Source organism: Limanda limanda, chromosome 1, assembly GCF_963576545.1.
Source record: "Limanda limanda chromosome 1, fLimLim1.1, whole genome shotgun sequence".
NCBI lineage: Eukaryota > Metazoa > Chordata > Actinopteri > Pleuronectiformes > Pleuronectidae > Limanda > Limanda limanda.
Window position 1 is genome coordinate 6,833,068 of NC_083636.1, and position 23,615 is coordinate 6,856,682.

The window sequence follows — 23,615 nt, forward strand, 5'->3', positions numbered from 1 at the left end:
GAAGGTGGAGGCGGGATCGAGTAAAAGGTTCCTCTCCATCAGAGTTCAGCCTCGGGGGGGGGGGGAGGGGAGGATAAAAGGTGAGGTCAGATGAAATGATGCAACTCTCAGAAAAACGAAGCCACAATCACTTTAGTTTCATCATCATTCATCTGCTGAGATGTGGTCAACAAAACCCAGAATTTAAAAACTAAACTAAATGAGTTCAAATGAGTAAGACACCTTTACAATGGTTTAAAAGAAGAGGGATATTCCATTAGAAGGTTTTAATGTAGATGGAAGTTTGGTCAGATTCTAAATCCAATTCATCTTCCTCACTTTATTAAGCAACACCGCCATCTGCTGTTGGCGTAGTGAGAGCACACCTCATTCAACATGTTTTAATTTGCATTTTTCTGTGAAGTTTCAAAACAAAGTTCTGAAGTGTTCATCTCTACCTCCTTCATTCTGTCATTATTATCCATCTTTATCCAACTGACAGCACATGATTCATCATCATTTGCGTTACTATTAACAGGTGCAGTGCGGTGTCGTTTACGAAACTGAGTTTTGTGTAAATTGCAATTTAAAAAGCAATAAATACAGCCACAAAATTCTCATCATGATAGAAATTTATTATAAATAGGTTTTAAGCATTTCAAACCTCGTCTATGGCTTCTTCCATGTTCAGAAACCTAGGAGTGCATGAAATGAAATGTTCATTCAGGAAAACGCTCCATCCAACGTCTGTTTATTCATGTGGATTCTCAACAAAGCTAAGAATCACAAAGCTGTCACAGTTAACTCTATTCAAGAATTGTCCTCCATGTGAAAAAGACAGACACTCATTTGAATCACAGATTGCTTTGTTTAAAATCAACAGACGGAAAAGGGAAAAACGTTCACTCATTATCATCCCAAAACATGGAGGAAGGAATTTGAAATGTGCATAGAGTGAAACAACTTTCCCATTAATCAGAATGGGAAAGCTGTATATGTGATTATGTTTAAGGCACTTTCAAATATCGCTGTTTACAGTTCTTCTAAAAACAAAAACAATACACGAACGACATTTTTCCCTTCCACTTCTATTTCCCTCTGTCTTTTTCTTTTCCTCCTCCTTGTTCCTGGTTCTCTCTGGTTTTATAATGCTCCTCTGGCAGGTTCCTCAGCTTCTCAGCAGCCTGAAAACACAAAGAAAACATGGAAAGTTTGAGTTTTTAAACAGTTTTAAAGACAAATGCAGGAACATTTTCTGCAATCCTGGATTTGCATTTTAATTTACGTGCTAGAAAGTCAACAGTTGGCCTCTCACCGTGGTTTATATCTGTTTCCCCTGTTTGTCTGTTTATGTAAGTTATGTCTGTGTCAGTGAGCCTAACATCAAATTCTGTTAATTCGCTTCCTGATCATTTTAACTCTGACTCTTAAAGTTAATGGCGCCGTTGAACGTGTTCAACTAACAACCATCTGTGGCGGGAAGCGTCTGTCTCAGCGCGTAACGAGCTTCTCGTGGTCGCTGCATCAATCTTTAGTGACACTGTTGTTTATTTGTATTTTACTCTAATTTTATTGTATCCGTCAGTGTCTTAAAAGTCTTTTATAGGCTGGTTTTTATTGCTCTTTGTTAAATGTCGAACGCACACATTACTCACCTGTTCAGGGGTGAGGTCTCTCTGCTCCTGGGCGAGCATCTCGTACCCGACCATGAACTTCTTCACAGAGGCCGAGCGCAGCAGGGGGGGGTAGTAGTGAGCATGCAGCTGCCAGTGGGAGTTATCTTCCTTTAGGTGGGGGCCAGTCGGGGCTCCTGGATAAAGAGGGGGAGAGGGGACTGGTTTTACTCTCAGTTCAATCTAACTGTTAATGTGTGTGATACTCTGACCTTCGCTAATCAGACTCAGTTTGAGGTGGGAGAGGCAGTGGACTAGTGGCAGAAACTTGGACTATGGGCAGAAAAGGTCTCTGGTTCGTCTCTGGTTCGACTCCACGGAGAAACAACAAAAAGACGAACCTGGATTGATCTGTCCAAAAATCCAAGAGGATTCTCCCTACCCTGTCTAGTGCCCCTGAGCAAGGCACCTTACTCCCCCAACATCTGCTCCCCGTACATGGCCGTACATGGCTGCCCACTGCTCTGTGTGTCCTGCATCAGATGGGTTAAAAGCAGAGGTTAAACTTCCCTACAATTGCATGAATGTGCATGTCTGTGCATGTGTTTGGGACAAATAATTGTATCTTTGAGGATAAAGTTTTGCACATAGCTCAGGAATCTGTTTTTGTTTGATATCTTGCTCAAGGACACCGGGATTGTGTCAAGGAACAGATCTGAGGAAGACAAATCTCAGCTCATCCGCCATCATCTGACAATGAATTAGCCTCCGGGGGGGCAACAGCCAGAATCCTGGAGCTTCTGGTGTAGACATCCGACATCATACATCGATTTACAGTCCGACTAGTGTTTTTCATCACTCGAGTTACGTTTCTCCACACAAAACACAAACAGAGATACTTCTTGCAGGTTTTTTTGGCCCAGACGACACTTTAAAAACTCTATTATCTGTTTCTGCAGGCAACCAACGACTGCTCAAACGTGATTGGTCAAACTAGAACCCAAAACCATGAGTGTTCATCTAGTTTGAGATCTGGTGACTGTGAAGGCCTCAGTATTCATCCAGAAACTCCTTGTCCCCTCGATGGAAGCATCTGCTGTCATCAGCTTTTCCTTCTGCCACTATCTGCACGTGTAGCTTCACAAAACACTGCATCAAAAATTGCATTATTACACTAGTTCCTAAATCGTCTCAAGAGGGTCATTAACTGAAAATCCCTCTTCTGACTGGTAACTTAATTTATCATTTAAATCTCCTCTTTAAAGCCTGTTTTGCTTCCTGGTCTCCGTGGGAGGTAATGAGGTAATGAGGTGGCAAGGGAACTACAAACATATTCTCAAAAGATAAATAAATAAATACATTTAAAAAATAGATTCCTGGATAAAGTGCGTTCACCGTTTCTCTTAGAGCTGGTTTCTAAACGACGAGGTCTGATCAGACACAGAGACGACAGGAGGGCGACACATCGGAAGAGAAACAGCCAGGAAGACCAATGAGTCTAGATAAGGACCGAACAGAGATGAATGCTCCTATTACCAGACAATTATGTCTTTTCAAAAAGTCACGCTGAGTTTCCTCTGCAAGTGTGTGGCCTCGTGAGCGTGTGCATAATTTACCATTTCGCATTATAGTTACAGATTTGTTCGTAGATAGGAGTCGACCTATCGTAACAGTTGCTGGTTCCGAGAGACAAATCGTTATAAGTATTAAGCAGGTAGCTTTATCTAATCCGTGATTTCCCCGGCGACTCTGACGCCATCCGACCACTTCTCCCTCTCCGCTCCGCCGCTAATAAGCCTGGCGCTAAAAAGAAAAAAAGAGTCTAGCTGCATCTAAATGACCCAAAATAAAGCAGAACCACAGATGGGAAGATAAAGCAACTCATTATGCCAGCCAGGTCTGTCTGTGTGTGTGGATGGGAATGCATGTTCCAAATTAGGTGGTCAGCTTGTGCAGTTTCCCTGTGTTTGTGTGTTTGTGTGTTTGTGTGTGTGTGTGTGTGTGTGTGTGTGTGTGTGTGTGTGTGTGTGTGTGTGTGTGTGTGCGTGTGTGTGTGTGTTTGTGTTTGTGTTTGTGTGTTTGTGTGTGTGTGTGTGTGTGTCAGTGCTCAGCGGCACAGTTCCTGTTCCCTTAATCCCCACTGAAAAGGTTCAAATAACACCATTATTCTGGGAGTTGAGAGTTCTCCTAGCAAGTGGGAAAACACTGAGAAAATAATCCATTGTCAGATGTAACAAGAGAAAAGGATTTCTTTTTATTTTATTCCACGATGCCTGGAGGATCATGAAACAGCTTTAGGTGGTAAATATTTGGGCTATTTGTTGCCACAGTGGGACTTAATTTAATTTTAATGAGAATTTCTAACTCTTATTAACACTGCAGATGGCATATTACAGTAATTGATCCATCCGAGCTGTAGTGGTGCAGTTTATTCCGAAAAATCTCTTTCCTGCTCTCATGGCTGACTCAACACAGCGTAGCGTCGTGTCACCAACACATTGGATGCACTGGGATGGATGGGTGGTTAGCTGGTTAACTAAGGTTCTTATGTTTTGATGATCATTTTCAGTCCTAACGATAATCAATGCCGTTCAATTATTCAGTCCTGAAATGGAACCAAATATTTGATACCAAATATCAACTCTGCTGCTCTTCACCTTCTTTCTTTGTATTTGCTTCTCTTCTATCTCTTGATAAATAGCTCACAAAAAAAATGAAATATTTGTAATAACAGATTTGTGTGTGTGTTCACTACAATGCTCCACTACTACTCCAAAACCTCTATGAAAAGAATGAGGGGAATCCGCTGAATACCGAAATATAACCTTGAAAACATTGCTGAACATGACCTACGAGTTCAATGCCTGAAAAATAAAAACTGACCGGAAGATTAAAGCTGGAAACTTAGCAGGAGATCTGCACGAGACTTCACTAGAGGCAACTTCAGACTGAGATTTGAGTTCAAAGATTTGATATGTGAGAAAATAAAAGTGTGTCCTCTCGTGCCCTCTGTTCTTTTCTCCACACAACGGTTTGGGAGGGAACGTATCATCTCTCCTTTTAAAAATCGTTCTTCATGCTGCAAGGCTCTGAGCTTGAAGCAGGAAGCAGCAGATTGACAGCAGCAGGTCAGCGACCCACGAAAAAAAAACTAAAAAGATTTTGATTCTCAGAATAGATGAGAGGAGAAAAGCGTGGCTTGAAAACTGTCTCTTCAACATCTTAAATTTCCACGAGTAACTTCCTGATTCAGCTCTTATAGTAAAGGTTACTGTCACCCAACACTCCCGAGCATTTCTTTAATAATTGCTTGCTCCTCCTCTGACCTGTGGTGTTTAGCTGCGATGGGAGCGACAGGAAACCGAGCGCAGGATCAAGATACGTGACGCTGAATTGGAAATGAGATCAAATTGAAAATATTCAGGATGAGAAACTGAAATTTAGCTACTAAATACTATGAAATTCTATATAACAAAAACTGCCTGTTAGTAAAAGCCTTTCCCCTGACACTGAATCTGCAGTAAATCTCTGTATAACATCTTTTTTTTCTTGCCCTTTAGGATCATAATTCCTCGGTGAAATGCTGCGGCTTCAAAAGAAAAATGCTGACAAAGGAAATACTCGTACAAATCCCCGTGATATGTGGATCTCATTCCAACCGTCATATAACGTTTCTATCTCTCGCTCTTGTGTCTTTGAAGCACTGAGATCCAGAGTATCTGTGATTTCTTGTTGTATTGACAGATGAAAGCTGATTGTTCACTCGATACCGGAATGTTAACATCCCGGAGACTCACACACACAAGCTGGAATGAGTGATTTGGAAGCAACGATGTGTGTGTGTGAAAGAAAAGATAAGCTTGAAAGTGTTTTATTATAAAGATTATATTGTAAAATTTACGATTCTTACCACAAGTGGCCAAAAACACAAAATAACAAGTGACCACTTTCTACGACAGAGTATTAAGGCCACTTGAGGGGGAGAACAAATATTTCCATATTATTCTTCTCAATGACGACTTTATTTTCATAATATTACGACATTATTCTCAAAATTTCAATATCTTTTTCTTCAATGTGATATATTTCCTGAAACCCTTTGTGAGTTTCTCATCTGAAACACGAGCATTGTGCCGTTTGTTCTGTCTCCTCATGATACTTTGAAAAGCCTGGAATTACACAACGCCCGCTCTTTACCTGTGAAACCTTTACGTAAGACAAGACGTTGAGAAGCGAGTGGGAGGAATCAAAGCCGAGCGTCTCTCGTTTGTCACTTTATTGCAGCAAAAGTGATCTAACCTGTAGACTACAGAGATTTCAGCCCCTTTAACTTACACGCATCTTTCCCGTGTCATAAGATAGTCAATATTCACATGTAATATTAATGCCATGTTGCTGCATGATGGGAGCTAATGTAAAATTACATCAAAGAGAAAAGAGCCGAGAAGAAGTGGGTGGGAGATGTGAGGAGAACCAACTCTGCATGTAGAATGATATTGATCACACACTGGCAGCAGTGAAAATTGACTTTGAGGAGAAAGGAACAGAAGAATAGCAATGAAGTGAAAGAGAGGATAAAGGAAAGGAGGTGTCTGAAGAGAGGGAAACGGGGAATGGAAAGAGAGGAAAGGGAGAAGTGAGAGGTCTTTCCTGTTGCTCGGAGACGTGAGGATAAGTAGAGGCTGAAGGTATTTAGTGTATTCAAATCCTAAGTGTGAAAAGACTCAATGTCACTAGTTTCAACACTGACTCTGGCAGATTAGGAACATGCACTCGCCTCAGACTTCTGTCAGAGGAGATCATTGAATTGACTGTGTGCATCAGGATAGAGCCGGCCTGATGCGTTTGCAGCTTCGGCTCCAATCCCCAACTTGAGTTTTACATTTTCGTTCGCTCTGTCCGTCACTCGACAGGACTTTAAACCTGTCGCCACATTTGAGTCACAACTTCTTGACTCATTCACTAACCCCTGCCCTCTGTGGAGGAGTGGAGAGGTTTGTCTGGTGAGCTCATCTGCAAAAGAAAAGCTTTGGGACACGACCCCGTACAAAATCTCTGCACCAGTCAGTACGCAACTGTCGCAGGATGATGACGTACGACAACAACAACAGCTGGTTGAAAAATTGCATATTACATTTGAAATATTTATACTTAGGCCTGCTGAATGACTCAAATGTGTAAATGTAGAAATAAACTTGCTAATGCCTTTTCTCCTCTCCACTATATTTCTTCCTCAATGCCGCAAGTGCAATGCATGATGGTAAATATATTGCTCGGCCAGAGAAAATTGGTTGTACTCGTCACTCATTTTTTCCCACAATGAGTCTATGATATAGTGTATAATAAAATCTCTAAACATTCAGACAGTACAAAAAGAAAAACTCATTATATATTGGAATATAGAGATTGGGGAGTGATTTTGGAAACAGCCTTTCTTTCTCTCCCACTTGTTCTTGTCTTACCGTGCCAGCCCATGGAGTAAGGGAAGGAGATTTCAAACAAGTTGTCGTACTTGGTCAGCAGACGCTTCATGATGTCAGCCAGACCTGACGAAAGCAGAGAGACAGACCGAGATTATAAGCAGTGGAGCAAAAACACAACGAAATAACAACTAGTACCTGAAAAAGGGACAGACTCCATCTCATGGATGAAGTTCAGGGATGAAATCTGATTGTAAATGATGTTGCAGACTGCTCCTCTTAATGGTAATTAACTAACCAGAGTATCAAACTGTTGTTTAAGTGGCTGCAGGCAAACCACAGGTATAAAATATGAATTAACAACTTGATTTGACTTCAGGCATTGACTCATAAATTGGTTCCGACTCGCATCCTCCTCCCTTGAATCTGCTGAGTGCAGGAGCTGATGCTGGTTTGTTTTTTCTGTGTCGATGTCTCTCTCGTGTTGATTAAGACAAAGTGGTGGAGCACTGACATATATCTTATTTATCCCGGGCAATCCCGAACCTATACGAGAACGACAGAATCTGCGAGAGGGATTTAAAAATCCATAACGTTATGACGGGAGGGAACTGAGTTACGATTTCCCCGTTTTCATCCAAATTGGCAGAATGTTTGCTGTGGGGAGAGACTGGTCCCACAACATCATCCATTAACAATGTGGCCTTCATCTATTTATTTAGACTCTGATGAGTCTTTTAGGAAGGTGATGGTGGATTAGAGGAGCAAACCTCTGAGATATTTTAGGTGATATTATCCATTTTGAATCAGCAGCTCACTGATGTTCTGTTAGAAAATGTTTCCTCTTGTGGGAAGCTTGAACATGCTGTGAAAGAACACACACTCACACTCACACACACACACACACTGCAGGCTCCCCGCTGAGATGCTGAGTCTAGACCGCTCCAAATTGTCTCATTGTTCTCCCAGTCACTCGCCGACACACTCGCTCACTCACCCTCCCTCTCGGATGTTGTCAGGTCGCCGATTCGGAGGACGTGTCGTCGTGGTAACAGCAGTGTCTGGTAGGGCCACGTTGCCCAATACGGGACCACGGCCAGCCAATCGGAACTCTCCACCACCACACGCTCCTTAGGAGGAGACACACGTTTACAATGTCTTTGAATGTCAGGTGTTCAAATACTTTATACGTATGTTTTATTATTAACTGTGATTTTAAAAACTCGAGTCGAAGTGAAACCAGAATTTAAGAGATGTTTTGTACAGAGAACAACAATCAAACTGTAGAAATCCAGTCTTTTAACTGTAAATGAAGGACTTCTCTGTTTTGAACTGATTGCATGATACTGAATTATCTGGTGTAAAACCACAGACGTGTAAATCAGCAGCAGGCACAAACAGGCTAACACGCTAAGATGGCGTACACAGTAAATATTATACACGCTAAACATCAGCATGTAAGCAATAACAGCCACTAAGAGCAACACAGCAACGAGTGAAGAAGTTGCTGGTTCCAGTGGCGTCTACCAGAACACAGATAATCCAGTTATTCGATCACAAATCAACTCAACTTGCAGCATCGTCGCTGACAAGAACTGGAACCACCTGTGCAGATGTGCATGTCCAGATGTTTTCAGACCGAAGACGCTGTCATCTCTCACTTGTTAATCCCTGGGATCACGTTTCCACCTTATGTCAACACTTTGTGGATTCTAACATTCCAGTGCAACGTAAACAGAAGGAAATGAACTGGGAATGTATCTGCCGTCGCTCTTCACCTGGTTTATGGCCTCAGAACTGGAATCCTTCCAAAAATCCATTTGCACATTTTTCCATGTGTTTTTTTTTTTTTTTTGTGATGTTGTTTCATTATCAGATGTCACCCACTGTGTCAACCCAGCTCTGTGCTGCAGAATGATGATCTGAGAGATTCTCAGTCTTTGTTTCTCAGATAACTCTGCATGCTTGTGATTCATTATCTAGACTGTGGCGGCCTGCTTCAATCTCATTTCTCCTGTTACTGTTTCATAATGAACCCCAAAGAATTTAAACTACCCATAATAACATTTGTGTTTTGCTCAGTTGCTGTCTGCTGCTGCTATTTGCCTCATGTCTGCTTGGTCGCTCACTCTCTGATCTCTGCACCTATCACTGGGAATCTGTCGCACATGAGAGCGAACTGTGTGCATGCGAAGTTGCATTCACGCTACATATTTACGCAATCGTCTAATTTTAGAAGTCTTTCTTTTGTCCACATCTGTGTGGGTGGATGAATATTCCTTTCAGTGGGTTTTCTTTCATTCCTTCTTCTTTCTTTCTTTCATGGCATTTGTCCATTTATACAGTGCGTCAGACAATTATATCTAATATCAGCCTGTGCTGTTTTGTGAGAATGGCGTGCTCACCCGTTTTAAAAATGTTCTTATCAGTTATCAGACAAAGCAGAGACCGCTGGAGGGCTGTAAATCTCCCAGAGGTTTGAACAAACGTGTCCAGCCAGGCATTAGAGCATCATTAGGGATCTACTGGGAATACTGTGGTGTTTAATGAGTGTGGATAAAAACACAGAGCTGTAGAAACAGATTCCCAGAGTTTTCATTCTCTTAATGATCTGTACTTGCCGTACAGGATTCTAATTAGTGCCCTCAGTGCAATAACAAATATTTTGAGGACTTAAATGAGCCGGGGATAAAAAGGAGGAAACTGTGTGAATATTTTGTGTAACTGCAAAGTATGTAGAGGCACAATTATGAATAAGATTATCCATTATTGACTTAATCCATCAACTTGACGTATTGTACTTCCTATGTCGAACTTCTACGTCTACTTTCTTCTGGTGAAGATTTCCTCTTTGTCCCCCCAAGGCTTTAACAGGATTATAAAGGAGGAGAGAGAAGATGAATAAGAGATGACCGGGATGGAGAGGAAACATTGAGGAGGAGGAGAGGAAGTCCATAAAACATACAGCTGCACACACGGCCAATCCTATCCAATTTTATACAATTAGCTCAGAAAGTTTTTGTTTCAAAGTCAAGTGCGTCACCTGGGAGTCGAACCCCGACTCAGACTCCTCCAGACGCCGCAGTCTGCCAATTTACGGTCCTGACCTCAGGTCAGACTGACACAGGCAAAAAGAGCTACACACAAACACACACACACACATACCAGTGGACAAGAAGAAGAGCTCTAAGTCATTTGTGCAAACACACACGTCTGCTTCCACTTTGATTTTATAAAAATCCCCATGAGCAGCTGTCGAGGAGAAGTTTCTACTCTGCTCCTCTGAAAAAACTTTAATGCCAATCTTTCTCTCTCTCTCACACACACACACACACATGCACACACACGGACGCACAAAGCTCATCCCCTGAATGAATCAGTGGCTGTCTGACTTCTTTTTTGCCTTTTCCCTGACTTTGTGTATTTACTTTACTCTTCTGCTCCTTCTCTTGTTTCTTATCCTCTTTGTCTAACTTTGCACTTAAGTCTTCATTTCATTTTGAACTTGCTCATCAAGCCAACTCTCCCTGTCTCGTGAAGAGGACTGACAAACTGTCTTATCCAGTTCATCAAAATAATCAGATTTAATTCAAAAGAGAAAGAATAAACAATAGCCCTCTTGAGATCGACCAGGAGCTTTGCTTATGAAGAGTCTAATCAACACAAATAATGGTTGTAATTTAGAGTTAACAAAGATTCACTGAAGTTCTTCTTGGTCTTTTTTTGTCCAGACGTTTGAGATGTGATTTTGTTTGGTATTAAAAAAATCCTTAAATTATTAAGATGTAACAATATGAATTTTTGATTCTGCATATCAAATATAAAATTACATTCCAGATGAATTTTGAGGCACTAGGGCCTTTGCTGGTGATGGAAGGGTTGTAGCCTTGAATATAACCTGAGATTAAATAAAGTAAATAATAAAGTAGCATATACGTCTTCAGGTAGAGAGAAAAAAACAATTACGGCTCTGTCAAGTTCAATTCTCCTGCAGAAAGTTTGTTCACAGTTTCTAATAAGCTGTGTCTGCTTACTAATAAGACATTTGCCAGCACGCTGACTGTGGTTAGAGCCTCTCTGCTTTACGCGACTGTTTCCTTCACACAGGTTGGAGATGTTCGCGGCAGCATTATGCTAATGAGCGTCACTGCTGTCCAATCACACGGTTTGCTGAGTGAACGACAGGCAGAGGATGCTGATGGGGAAGAATTGAGAAAGAGAGGGAGAGAGAAAGAGAAACATGGCCGGAAAGCATGGAGATAGATGGATGATGGGAGAGGGGTGATGAGTAATTATGTATTTACAGACATTTTTACTTGATATCAGTCCTCTAATCCAAAAACCAATGAAACATAATTGTTAAAAATGGCTTTTGCTCCCCTTACCTTGGAAAGAGTTTACGCATGTTCATAATTCCAAATTTCTAAAAGGTAATTCAAACCAAGTACTTTATTATGCACACATTTATGGCATATTTAAATATTTACTACTCTGTATTTATCGTATTACCGCTAGACACAGAATGTATTACAGCATTACACCAATAAAATGCTGCTCACCTCACATTGTCTGGGCGGTTGTAAGTTTTTCATGGAAAAGTAGAACTTGATACAACTTTCTAATGGTAAATAAACTTTAAATTATATAAATTATGATCTGCCTTTGTGTTTTATACGTGTATTTGCCGCACCTTCTTCTCAGCCTCTCGCCGGGCGTACTGCAGCAGCAGCGGCTCTCCGTGTTTCTGGTAGTACGCTCTCTGACAGCGGTCCGCCAGCTCCGGCTCATTGGGCAGGAAGTTGCTGGCCCACACCTGTGAATGTGACAGGAAACAGGAAAGAGGAGGAGGAGAAGATGATGAGACCACTAAATAAAAAAATCAATGTGTGTTAGCAGGACCCTCTATTTAGAAAATTAAAAACACTCTGACTCCAAACGAGCACAATCTATCTGTAATCTATAACACCTCTGAGTAAATAAATGTCTCACTAATGCTAGGTTTGAAATCTCACTTTCCTCATTTCTTTCTTCCAGGCTTTTTGAATTGATGAATCAGTTTTTTCCACCACAGCCAACACTTTCATTTATTTCAGTACAGTGTGAAAATCAACTTGCAGACACTATCATGTGACAGAGGAAAGTAATTCATCCCAGTGAACAACACGACCCGAGTCTCTGTGGTTGTCGATCAGTTCATCTCCATGTGAGTCAGGGTGCCACAGTACATGAACACAAAATGATCCATCAGAAGTGGAACTTAATTCACAAGAGACTGTTTCTGTATTTTGTGTTTTGCCTGTGTTCGGGTGACTGGTCTGAATGAGGAGAGTCACCTCAGTGCATCCATCGCATTGGAATGAAATTAAATTTTCCGGGGCTGTTTGCTATGTCGCCAGGTTAATCTGACTGCATCTCCAGCAGCTTCAGAGTAAAGACTCAAGGTTGCAAAATCCTAATAATAATATATATAATAATGTTTTGGAATGTGCTTCTACAGTATTTCAGAAAGCTTTTTACGGCTCGTCACACATCTCGACAGGCATTCCAATAATTTATGTTTGCACTTTATGATGTTTTAATGGATGTAAAATCAGGCGGCGACGGCCAAATGACTCCGACACTCAAGACTCAGCGCGGCAGGATAAATCAGTATTTAAGATAACAGTTACTCAGGGTCTGACTTGTGGGTATTTACTTGACTAAATTATCTTCCCTGGGGTAAAACCATGCAATGTATATATTATATCCATGCTCTTCTTTCTTTTTAATTATTTGTGCATGTTGTCCAGGCTATAGAACTACGAGTAAACTGATATGTTTTAATTTCCAGATACATTTTCATGCCTTTCACACTATAGTTTTACTGACAGTGAATTATTTATGCCATCGTGAGTCACTTTCTTCCAATTATATTCCATCTCATCACGAACAGAGTAATAATCAGAGGCACTCGCTGCCGCTTTTAGCAGCGACGCTTCAGGCTGCATGCTAAATTGTTTTCTGATTAAACACCCAGAATTCAGTGCAGGAATCACACTGTCATCGAGTCCTATAATAACAAGTGGGAGGAAAGAATAAGCTCCAATGACTTCATTGAGAAATACAACAAGATTGCACCTAATGATCAGCAGTTTCATAATTTTCTTATATTTTCCAGCAGTTGACGAGTGTCCTGCATGGCCGCGCCTCTAGGGCACATGTCACAGAGTTGGATCATCCCAGGTTTAGACTCATTAATAATATTCAGTACGTAATGAAGCTAATTTAATAGAGTGGGAATTGTTGCCCTGAGCCATGTTTAGATTATGTACACGAATACAGCGATGACAGTAGAAACCAGATTAGTGTAATGTTAGAAAAATTAACATAGTAGTGATGTGGAGCGATGAGGATGCACATATAGATATAGACGACTCAGTCTAAGGGGGTGAAAACACAGTCATTCCTAGATTCATGTGATTATACCCCAAGGAAAACATAACTATAAATATTATATTCCATTTCTGCCAATAGAACCCTCTGAGTCCCAAACACTGGACCTTTAATATTAATGGCTAATTGGCTAAAGGCTGTACCATGGTTATGATCATGATCCTGGAGGTACAGATTGTGTTAATGTGTATATTTATTCTACATCTGCATCCTTCAAGCCATGTATATTAGTGTATGGGTATTTCTGCATGCCAGTCAAACTCTGTGCCCTTGAGTCTATTTGTACTGCACTGTTATTTCTTGAATATTCTATCTTCTTTTCCCGCAGCAGATTCTCAGAGAGAGGAAGAAGAAAGTAAACATAATCCACTAGAGAGGAGAAATGTATACAGTGAATTCCTACTAGACCAAAGTCCTGACAGCTCTTACTCTGAAAAGCTATTATGACAACGTCCCTCCTCTTAAATTCAGCTGCCAGTGTGGCTCTTAAACGGCAAAAAGGCGTACTTGGGGATGTAAGAGTGAACTCAATAACCATCCACTCCTGAGAGGTGGCAAGTGTGCTTTTCAAAAGCACTCTGAACACTTTTCAAAACTGTATAGACGTTGGGCTACTTACATTTAAAAAGAAAAAGGATGGTGCTATTCCAGAGGCGTCAGTATTGCACAACAAATACGTACACTGCTCGGATCCTGTGAGACCAAATAAGAATCTACGCTGCCTCCAGACCGTGATTAACATTTTCTGTTCGTTATTCTTCGAAGTTTTAATTCCGTGCCTCTTTTCTTGTATTTGGCCTGAAGGGGTTGTGTTGTTGTTGTACTTACAGACACGCACACATGATCACTGATACTTTCACTTTGTTGTTCTTGGACACTTTCACATGACAGGGGGAATGTGGACGGCAGGAAATAAAACTCCTACATCTTTTATAAAAGCCCCATCAAAGCCTGGATCCAGGTTTGATTTTGAACTGTTTTCACACACATGAAAACATGTCAATATTAATTATAGGGATTTTAAACCAAGCTTCTGCCTTTACAGAGGCTGTATCTTCCTTTCTTGGTTGTAAACTCATGAGGCTAATACACGACAGCCCTCAGGGAAACAGATGTGTCATCGAACATCTGTGACACACACATCCAAATAGGCCTTTCGGCATCCAAGGAAAGATTTATTTTACTCCAAATACATGAGGTTATACAGACAAAGTGTCAATCTACAGCAGTGGATACTCAAGGAACTCTTAAATTGACAGTTCAACATTATCATCCTCATAGTTATATCTATAGACTGCGTTCAACCATGTCTGTAAGCTTTTTTTCTTCTGTTTGTAGGGAGAGAAGGGATTCGTGTTTGTGTGTTGATGGACGTGGTGAACTTCACGTTCTCTCTTCGAGTAACGTAGAATAGGAAAGGTGATGTTTGTGCGTTTCCTACCTGACAGTGTGGATGTGGATTTGAACAACCCATCATGGCTCCTTTATTCTCAAATATCTGAAAACAAAAAATAAAAGCGGCTGTGTTAGCTCGTCCCTTGTTCCAGTGATGTAGGAAACATAAGCCACCAACAGGGTTCATGACCTATACTGCAGCCAGCCACCAGGGGCTGATCAAGATGTGTTGGCTTGTCATACATCTTCATACAGTCTATGGTGTGAATACACATTACAGGCTAGCATGCTTTTTTTGTTTTCCTCATCGCTAATGATATGACACTGACAATTTGACGATGTTGAAATAGGCACAAAGAAATAAAATGTGGATTTTGGATCAGTTCAGCAGCTATAGTGCAATGATTTGTAAATTATTGCCCAGAATGATTTATTTAGATTTTATGTGGATCTTAACCCGCTGAGCTGATGTAATATTCCTGCACTCCTTGCAGATCCTTCTACCACATACCTGCTAACACATCTCTACCAGCTTGTAACCTCAAAAACAGCCTCTCGATATCGGAAAACCTGCAAATGCTGCTTGTGTAAACTTTGATTATCTCATCCATATCCTCCTCTTCTCTGCTACAGTTTGAATTTGAGAGTTTGCCCAGAGGCATCATTCAAATTCCATCTAATCAGAAATAAGACACGTTAAAATGAAACATCGGAAAGAGCAGAAAACCGGATAATCTGTGACGTTCGCTCAGGAGGTGAATAGTTGATTCTTTTTTTCCCCACTTGAAATTTCACAAGTATCCAGGCAGCGGAAGATTTTATCAATAATGTGTGAGTGTAGTTCTTACCTGAACCCAAGGGTAGGTGGCGCCGAGCTCTTCAACAAGCTCCGTCCACTTGTCGATCACCTTGACAACCTCTTCTTTCTTCATGAGAGGGAGGGTGACGTCAGACCAGGGATGGAAACACATGACCTTACTGTAAAACACACAAAGAAGACATAAGAGAGAGAGGACGGATTACAATTGATGCAGCAAATCTCCTGCAGTGCATCTGGTTGTCGCGGTGCTGAGGCTTAAAAAGTAAGAAATAAAGTTAAATTACTGATTACATTTTCCCAATTTAATAGAAAGGTCACAGGAGATATGCATGGCTGACATTAGAAACACTGGGTTTATGTGGTCAGAGCTTTAAGCGTGTTATTCAAGATAAAATATGAACAAAAAATGGATTCAGGCTGAGAAAGATGTTGTAACACCTCAGTGTGTGTTTTTCCTCAGCTTTACCTCCAGAACCAAAGGACACTGAGTAACATATAGATGAGATTTCGAGCAGCCATCTCTTCCCTCAGGGCCGGAGCAGCTTTGTGATCAATACTTAGACAAGTGTTTACGCTCGGAGCAAAACTGAAAGGTTGTATTTATGAATCGCACGTGAGTATATTACTGCGTGGGCTCTGCCGGTGTGTGTGAAGCAAACCTACAATTTCCATCCTTGTGAGACACACAATCCACAAGAGATGAGAAAGTGATTTTTGATTTTCAGAGAAATTTCGTTGAAAGAACTTTACGACTGGACAAGGACCATTTGTTGAAGTTGGTATTACGAGTAGATTCGTTCAGCTTGATAACAAAAGAGGGATTTTTCACCTCTTCATAACCCCATCTCTCTTCTGTCCCATGGCCCAGACGCTCCACATCCCCCCCGTTCTGTTGTCCCTCTAATTGGCTCTTTGAATGTTGCTGCAGGGCAACAACCTTTGCATGGTTCACTTTCCAACTTCCTCTCTCTCTCTCTGACACGGCCTCAGCACAACGCGTCTATCAGTGCGATTTCTGTGCTTCATTACTGTCTGAGGCAAGACATGACTAACAGGCTCTATGTAGCACGTGGGATTCAAACACGCCAGGTTCAGGTTTTCGACCCACACATGCATCACAATGAGCCGTTTTAATCTATTATTCAGCTGTTGGGTGAGTTTGCTGCAGGATCTTTCAGGAATGTCTTTAAAAATAAAACATCTACACCAGAGGCTGACATTTATGTAAAAATATTTGCTCAGCTCTGTTATGGGCATCATGATTATACACTGCTGTGCATCGAGCATGAAACAAAGCACCAGCTCTCCTGTTTCTCCTACAACATTAATGCAACTGTCACACTTTTCACACTCATGACTGAATACAATTCACCCCCTGGAGGACAGGTACGTTAGATCTGACCTGTTGGTAAAGCTTTTATTCCCTGATCACCGACACATAAATATCACTGGATTGTTATTCATGCATCGGTTCTATTTAATAAAGTGTGTAAATATCCCCATCTGCTGGTGACATATTGGAAACACATCCTCCATAATGTGTAGTGTGTGTATTTTTTTGTGTAATTCATGTAGTGCGTTGATTAACAAAATTGAGCTTCGCCCCCAACAGTTGATTATGATGATGATGATGATCACTAATGAATGAATGTTGCCTCACTTTTCTGATTGCTCTCATCAGTTCTGATTTAATTGTCGCAAATTTGAATGTATCATACTTTTTCAAAAGGAGTTGATTAAGATGCATCCCTCAATCAATTATAATCTTCGAGTCACGTTTTAATTACATTTTGCGTTTGTTAAATATACAGCCCATAATAACAACTTTATTGTTTAAGTCTAATGGTAAACATAAGATATCAAACATGTGCACTATCGATCAAAGATTTTAGAACACAGCTTTTTAGTGCTGTTTCTGTGTATTCTGATCTAACAAATAAATCAATTTGGTGGCTTAACTAAGGCAGATATCAAAATGTATAAAATATTTATACCTTAAAACCGTTTACAGGAAATATCCCTGAACTGTGCTGTACGAGCATGACTGTGACATCAAGCTTTATTCTTACCAGACACCCCTCGCAGCTTTAGACTGGAACAACGGGTCTTGACACAAACCTGAAGAACAAAATAGCAAAGGTAGGTTTAATGTGGCTTGAAGTTATCTCAAAATAAAATATTTGGTACCAAGATAACTCAGGATTACATCCAAGCAGAAACAGGCTCTGCACATGTATAAAGAGTTATAACAGCTAATAACTGAAAACTCTATCTTTGTGTATTTCACACAGCTTTATTGTTTTTTGTTTCAAATCATTCTGCAACTATTCCTTTATTTTCTATTACGTGAACCAATAAGTTATTGTAGAATGACACTGACCTGGATCTGGGGCATTTGGCTGCAGAGCTGGGAAATCATTTTCAAAAGAAAAAGTGCTCTCATAGTCTGGATTTACCTGGAGAGACAGAAACAGACACGACAGATTCTAAATTGATTTCTGATTGAAAAACCGTTAACAATGCAAGATAGGTTTGTTCAGTAGCTGCAGTTCCCTGTGTGATGTAGGCCTGCTTTGATTTACTGTATCTTACCTCTCCATTGGCACGTGTGTTCCCAGGACACAGCGGGTTGTCGGGGTCATGTCTGGGTATGTGCTCCTCAGAGGGTTTTTCCACCTGTCCCGCCCAGGGTCTCTTCATGCGGTGGGCCGACACCAGGACCCAGTTGTCCCGCAGAGGGTTGTAACGCAGGTGCTGGTGGTCTGAGGTGAACCAGAGCAGCAATAAAGACAAGGAGATAGAATCAAACAAACACAAGGACAACTAGAGGGAATTGAAGGGAAATCATCAGCTTTAAGTTGTATTTGTTATGTGCAAGTTAACACAGGGTGAACACCTCAAAGAAAGGTCTTGGATGAGAAGAAACAGGAAGAATTAATGAATTGATTGATTGATTGATTGATTGGTTAATTGATAAAATAATCAGATGTCAGAACTTTACGTCTAATGCACTTGTTAATATTGAAACTCTTCTATTCAGAATTTGATGAGTAAAGTGTGTGAGGATTAGAGGAGAATCTCTGTTTGCTGTTCCATCATTAACAGGAACTCAGGTCACAAGACTGCACCGCTGGTTGTGGTTGAACCAGACTCCATCGAATATTGTGTGGATTCTACACTCATTCCCATATTGAACAATTCTGCTTCAGACTATAATATAACCAACGATGATTTTATGAATCACTTTGACCTACTGGTGAATTCGTCTGGCAAATATCATTCACTTTTAATCATCTTCTGGAAAGTGGGATAGATTTTGATCTCAGCAGCTGTTGATATGAATTTAAAAAATCAAAGTTCAACAGTGTATCCTGATTATTTGTTAAAAGTCTAGTTGACAAAGTGAATTAAAACAGACAGATTCTAAATGAAGTTTGGAATCACAACCACAGCACAGACAGTGAACCTCTCCTCTGCAGCAGTTTCCTCCCAATGAATGAAATGAGCCTTTTATATGGACAAGTTGAGTGAATACGAACCTTTGGGATCGAAACCCACTTCCTCTGTGTGGCTCATGTTGACAGATGTTTTAAAAGAGCTGCCACTTCTCTGTAAAATCCCTCAACTCTTTAGTGACTCGAGTTAGCTGCTGTCAACAACCACCGACTTCCTGTTGCTGGACGAGGGAAGGGAAAGTGCTGTTTGGGACACATTTACGTATGAAGGGAAACCTCAGAAACACCAATAAATAGGAGATAAAACAAACAATTAAGAGTAACACGTGATTTGAAATGTTTTTTATAGATATAAAATATAAAATAAATCTTGGTGTGTTGCTTTTTTGTGTTTAAAAGAGGCGATTTAGTGTTAAAACACCAAAAGGGGGTTTTACTCAGAGCTGGCAACCTCAGAGCAGATGGTTCCTGTGCGAGAAACTCGGCGTCTGATTGGCCAGCCGTGACGCCCCGCCCACCCACCTGAGCAGGAAGAAGCCTGGCCATGGGACACGCCCCCCCAGAAGGGACCTGACCTGCACATGTAGTGTAATCTCTCTCTCTCTCTCTCTCTGTGTGTGTGTCTGTGAGGCCACGCGTGTGTGTGTGTGTTTGTGTGTCCGCCATGTCCGCACTCAGGAGCTGTGTGAAGCTGTTCGTGCTCGCCTCAGTTTCCGTCCTGGTCGTGTTGCTGCTGAAACACTGGATCGCCACCAAACAACACGTGTTCGACAGGGAGGAGATCGCCAAACTGGCCAAACAGTACTCAGGTGAGTGTGGTACCAGATCCCCCCCCCCCCCCACACACACACACACACACACACACACACACACACACACACACACACACACACACACACACACACACACACACACACACACACACACACACACACACACACACACACACACACACACACACACACACACACACACACACACACACACACACACCACCAATGCTCCTCCAGCTCAACTCCACTCGAAGTCAAACATGTGAGTTTTCTGTTTTCCTCCCTGGACCCTGGATAATAACTGTATGTGTGTTGTTGTTGTTGTTCTCAGGACAGGATCATGAGCAGGCCTTCTCCAAAGTGGTGGTGGAGCTCAGGAAGAGGTAACTGCTCTGCATAGATTTTGCATGAATGTTATGTAAGCAGGTTCAGCCAAGAAATGATAATCAGTCATGAAACTTGTGATCAGAATCATAATAGTTAGTATATTTATAGAAAGTATATTTGCACATACAGGAATTGCCTTGGCGTGGTTGGTGCACTTTGCATAAAACAACAATATATACACACTATGTAAGTTGAATAAGGAAGTTATATGCTTTTGAGCTTTTACTGGACAGTTTCTGATCTATGTTCAGCTCTTAATTCATTAAACACATAGTTACAGGACAGACACGTGTGTAGTTGTCGATATAACAACCTGTGGGGAATGTTCTGGGAATGAACATGTGAATGTTAAAGTCACCAGAAAGAAGGATCAGGTTCAGTGGTAATTTAGAGACGTGCCTGCTCTGCAGATTCACAGGCTCCAATGTCACTGATCCTCCTCCAAGGTCCAACATGCTCCTCTTGAGTTTAAATCCAACAGATCCGGCTTTTATTTGGATCTGCACCAAATTGCAAACGCGTAGAATTTTCACACGCACTAATCTGAATTTTGTTCAAATGTTGAAAAACACCATATCTTGCAATGTTAAATAAAATCCTGGGCATCCTCCTAACAAACAGCAATGAAAACCAAACCTTAAGAGACGTATTAAAGCCTTTTTGTCATCACTTATCTATATGATGTTATTATATATAAATATGTGTGAATATATATGAGTGTCTCATAAGGTGTGACTGAACCAGGTATCCTGGCCACATCCTGCCGGACGAGGACCTGCAGTGGGTGTTTGTGAACGCTGGCGGTTGGATGGGCTCCATGTGTCTGCTCCACGCTTCACTCACAGAGTACCTGCTGCTGTTCGGTACCGCGGTCGACACAGGAGGACACTCAGGTGAGGAACAGTGGGCTGAAAAGTCTGTGTCGTGGGAAAAGCTTTGAACAGGGTAGTGTCTACACACCTGGGTTTTTAATGTAATGTACCCCCCCCTGATTATTAGGGGATTATTAACTCCATGTCCACTTTGTGTTTTCATCAGGTCGTTACTGGGCAGAGATTTCTGACACCATCATCTCCGGCAACTTCAGACAATGGAAGGAGGGAACAACCAAGAGTGAAATGTACTACCCTGGTAATACAATTAAAACATTTTATTTTTATATAAATATTTGTCATTTTGTCCGTTATTTTTTATAAATGTATCTTGACAGGAACAGCCGGTGCATTTCTTATTTTCTCTTAATTCCAAATTGTTTATCCCACAGGTGACACCATCGTGCACGCTGTCGGTGAGGCCACGTCAGTCCAGTGGGGCGCCGGGACGTGGATGGTGGAATACGGCAGAGGTTTCATCCCGTCCACGCTGGGATTCGCTCTGGCTGACACGCTGTTCAGCACCCAGGACTTCCTCACGATGTTCTACACCGTCCGTGTCTATGCCAAGGGTTTGCTGCTGGAGGCCAGTACGCTACTTACGGAAGCAGGAGTTTTCTAAGGCGAGGTCGAGGCCCGGAGGAACTGCACACGGACAGTAAACTCACAAAGATCACTGTGTCGAGCTGTTTTTACCCCCAGACAAGTACAATCTGTAGACAATCTACGAAATTGTAGACAATCCAAAGTCGCTGCAGCACAAATGATTCCGTCGTCATTCTCCCCTCCTGAAGGAGGAGAAGGTCTTTTGTCTAAACATTAACACTGTGACGTCAAACTTCTCTAAAAAGGTTATTCTAAATCTAATCTGTCACATAGAATCTTTTAGTGATCGACATTATCTTCTTCTGCACGACAAACATTCCCCTGAGAGCTCAAACTGCCTGCATACTTGGTGAAGTCTTAATACCCGTTAAAAATACACATTGTTCATATTGTTTTAGAATCTGACTTCAGGCTTAAAGGCCTGAAGAAACTAACAACTTAGACAATGTATATAACCAGGTTTCTGAGCAACATGTAGAAAAAAACTAAATATCTGTAACTGTTGTTCATCTTTGCCCATTTAGGGCCCAAATAGTAACATGCAATAATTAATGTGGCTTTTAAAACAAATGCAAAACACATGATGCAAAGCCAAAGCAACTATTTTCCTAGTAAATACCTGTTTCATGTTTATATGCAAAAGGATTCTCAGTAAATTATGAACTTTTGTGATTCTAGTTTTATTAGGATCATATCCTGATCTTCTGCTGATCTGTTTGTACGATATATTCACTATCAGAGCCTCCACTGTGCAGCAATAGATTTATTACAGTGGAGCAATATTTCTCCTTTTCTCCCAATCTCAAGATTTCAGCTCAAAACTTGTAATTTGTAACTATAATGCACTACATTCACATCACATATTGAACAAACTATGTCGTACAGTTAGAAACATACATGTTCTAGAGCCCTTCAAAATGTAAACGTGATTCATTTGTCTGAAAATATTGAGAAACAAACAAAGTATTCTAGAGCTGCTGTGAGATATGTAATTCATTCACAAAGTGGTTGTATGAGTTTAGATTAGTCTATAACTGTGGAGACCAAGTTCAATCAGAGTTTTGTAAGATAGACGCAAAGCACTTAAAGAATCCTGTGGAGAAGACTGTCAGGCCCAAGGTGGCAGTAAGATGATTTCCTGTCCCCCAATTATCCAATCGTCTGATTCATAACATCTGGGAAACATGTCAAGTTCAAACCATTGAAGTCTCTCCCCAGTCATCAGGAGCCTGGTCTTATTAACCAGATTTAACAGTTGGCTTATGATTAAGGAATTAGCTTGAATGAGTTTTAGTTTCTGACTGAGCTTCAAGGCGAGGTCTGGAATTTTGCAACTTGCCCAAGAGGGTAGAAAACAAAACACTAATCACAGACTCTTTACTAATCACAGATTTTTAATATATCACTGAGCAGAAAAGAAAATCTCATGTGTATTATAAATTACTGCTGCTGAATCTCCCATCTACAGCTTCTACTCTCCATCAGTGACCACACACACACTAAATTACCTTAACTGGAGTCAACAAGTAAACGCAGCAGCGTGATCGGATGGAAAACAAAGCAAAACCTCTTTGTACCTGACATGCTGACGACCGGATGTGCAATCCACTGTAAAGATGGAAACTGACTGTGGCAGATGAAATAAATATTTCTGGAGGAAAACAACAAGCCTGTTTCATGTGTTATTACATTTAGTCAAGATCAGTCTAGAAATTGCTCACTTGTACTGAAACGTAGCTGTGGTGGCTGCAGCCCTGGTATTAAGAGGCCTCTCCCAGGGAAACATGTAATTATAATAGTATGCTGGTTTCAGGGTTTCCTTATTTAGCATAGGAGCCAATAATCAAAGTAGATATTATATGT

The 23,615-nt window shown here is 41.1% G+C and overlaps 2 protein-coding genes across 2 annotated transcripts; one reads left to right on the forward strand and one right to left on the reverse strand.

Moving 5' to 3' along the window:
• Positions 1-593: 593 nt before the first annotated feature.
• On the reverse strand, positions 594-19,299 carry galt (galactose-1-phosphate uridylyltransferase). The gene is made up of 11 exons (XM_061074967.1): positions 19,199-19,299; positions 18,252-18,421; positions 18,040-18,115; positions 17,729-17,777; positions 15,688-15,817; positions 14,886-14,942; positions 11,703-11,825; positions 8,010-8,142; positions 7,055-7,138; positions 1,635-1,789; positions 594-1,163 (listed from the first exon to the last, which is right to left on the reverse strand). The coding sequence occupies exons 1-11, from the start codon at positions 19,233-19,235 to the stop codon at positions 1,068-1,070; spliced, it is 1,110 nt and encodes a 369-aa protein (XP_060930950.1). The 5' UTR covers positions 19,236-19,299; the 3' UTR covers positions 594-1,067.
• A 361-nt stretch (positions 19,300-19,660) lies between these two features.
• On the forward strand, positions 19,661-23,420 carry sigmar1 (sigma non-opioid intracellular receptor 1). The gene is made up of 5 exons (XM_061082062.1): positions 19,661-19,923; positions 20,219-20,270; positions 21,019-21,167; positions 21,313-21,405; positions 21,539-23,420. The coding sequence occupies exons 1-5, from the start codon at positions 19,779-19,781 to the stop codon at positions 21,766-21,768; spliced, it is 669 nt and encodes a 222-aa protein (XP_060938045.1). The 5' UTR covers positions 19,661-19,778; the 3' UTR covers positions 21,769-23,420.
• Positions 23,421-23,615: the final 195 nt, after the last annotated feature.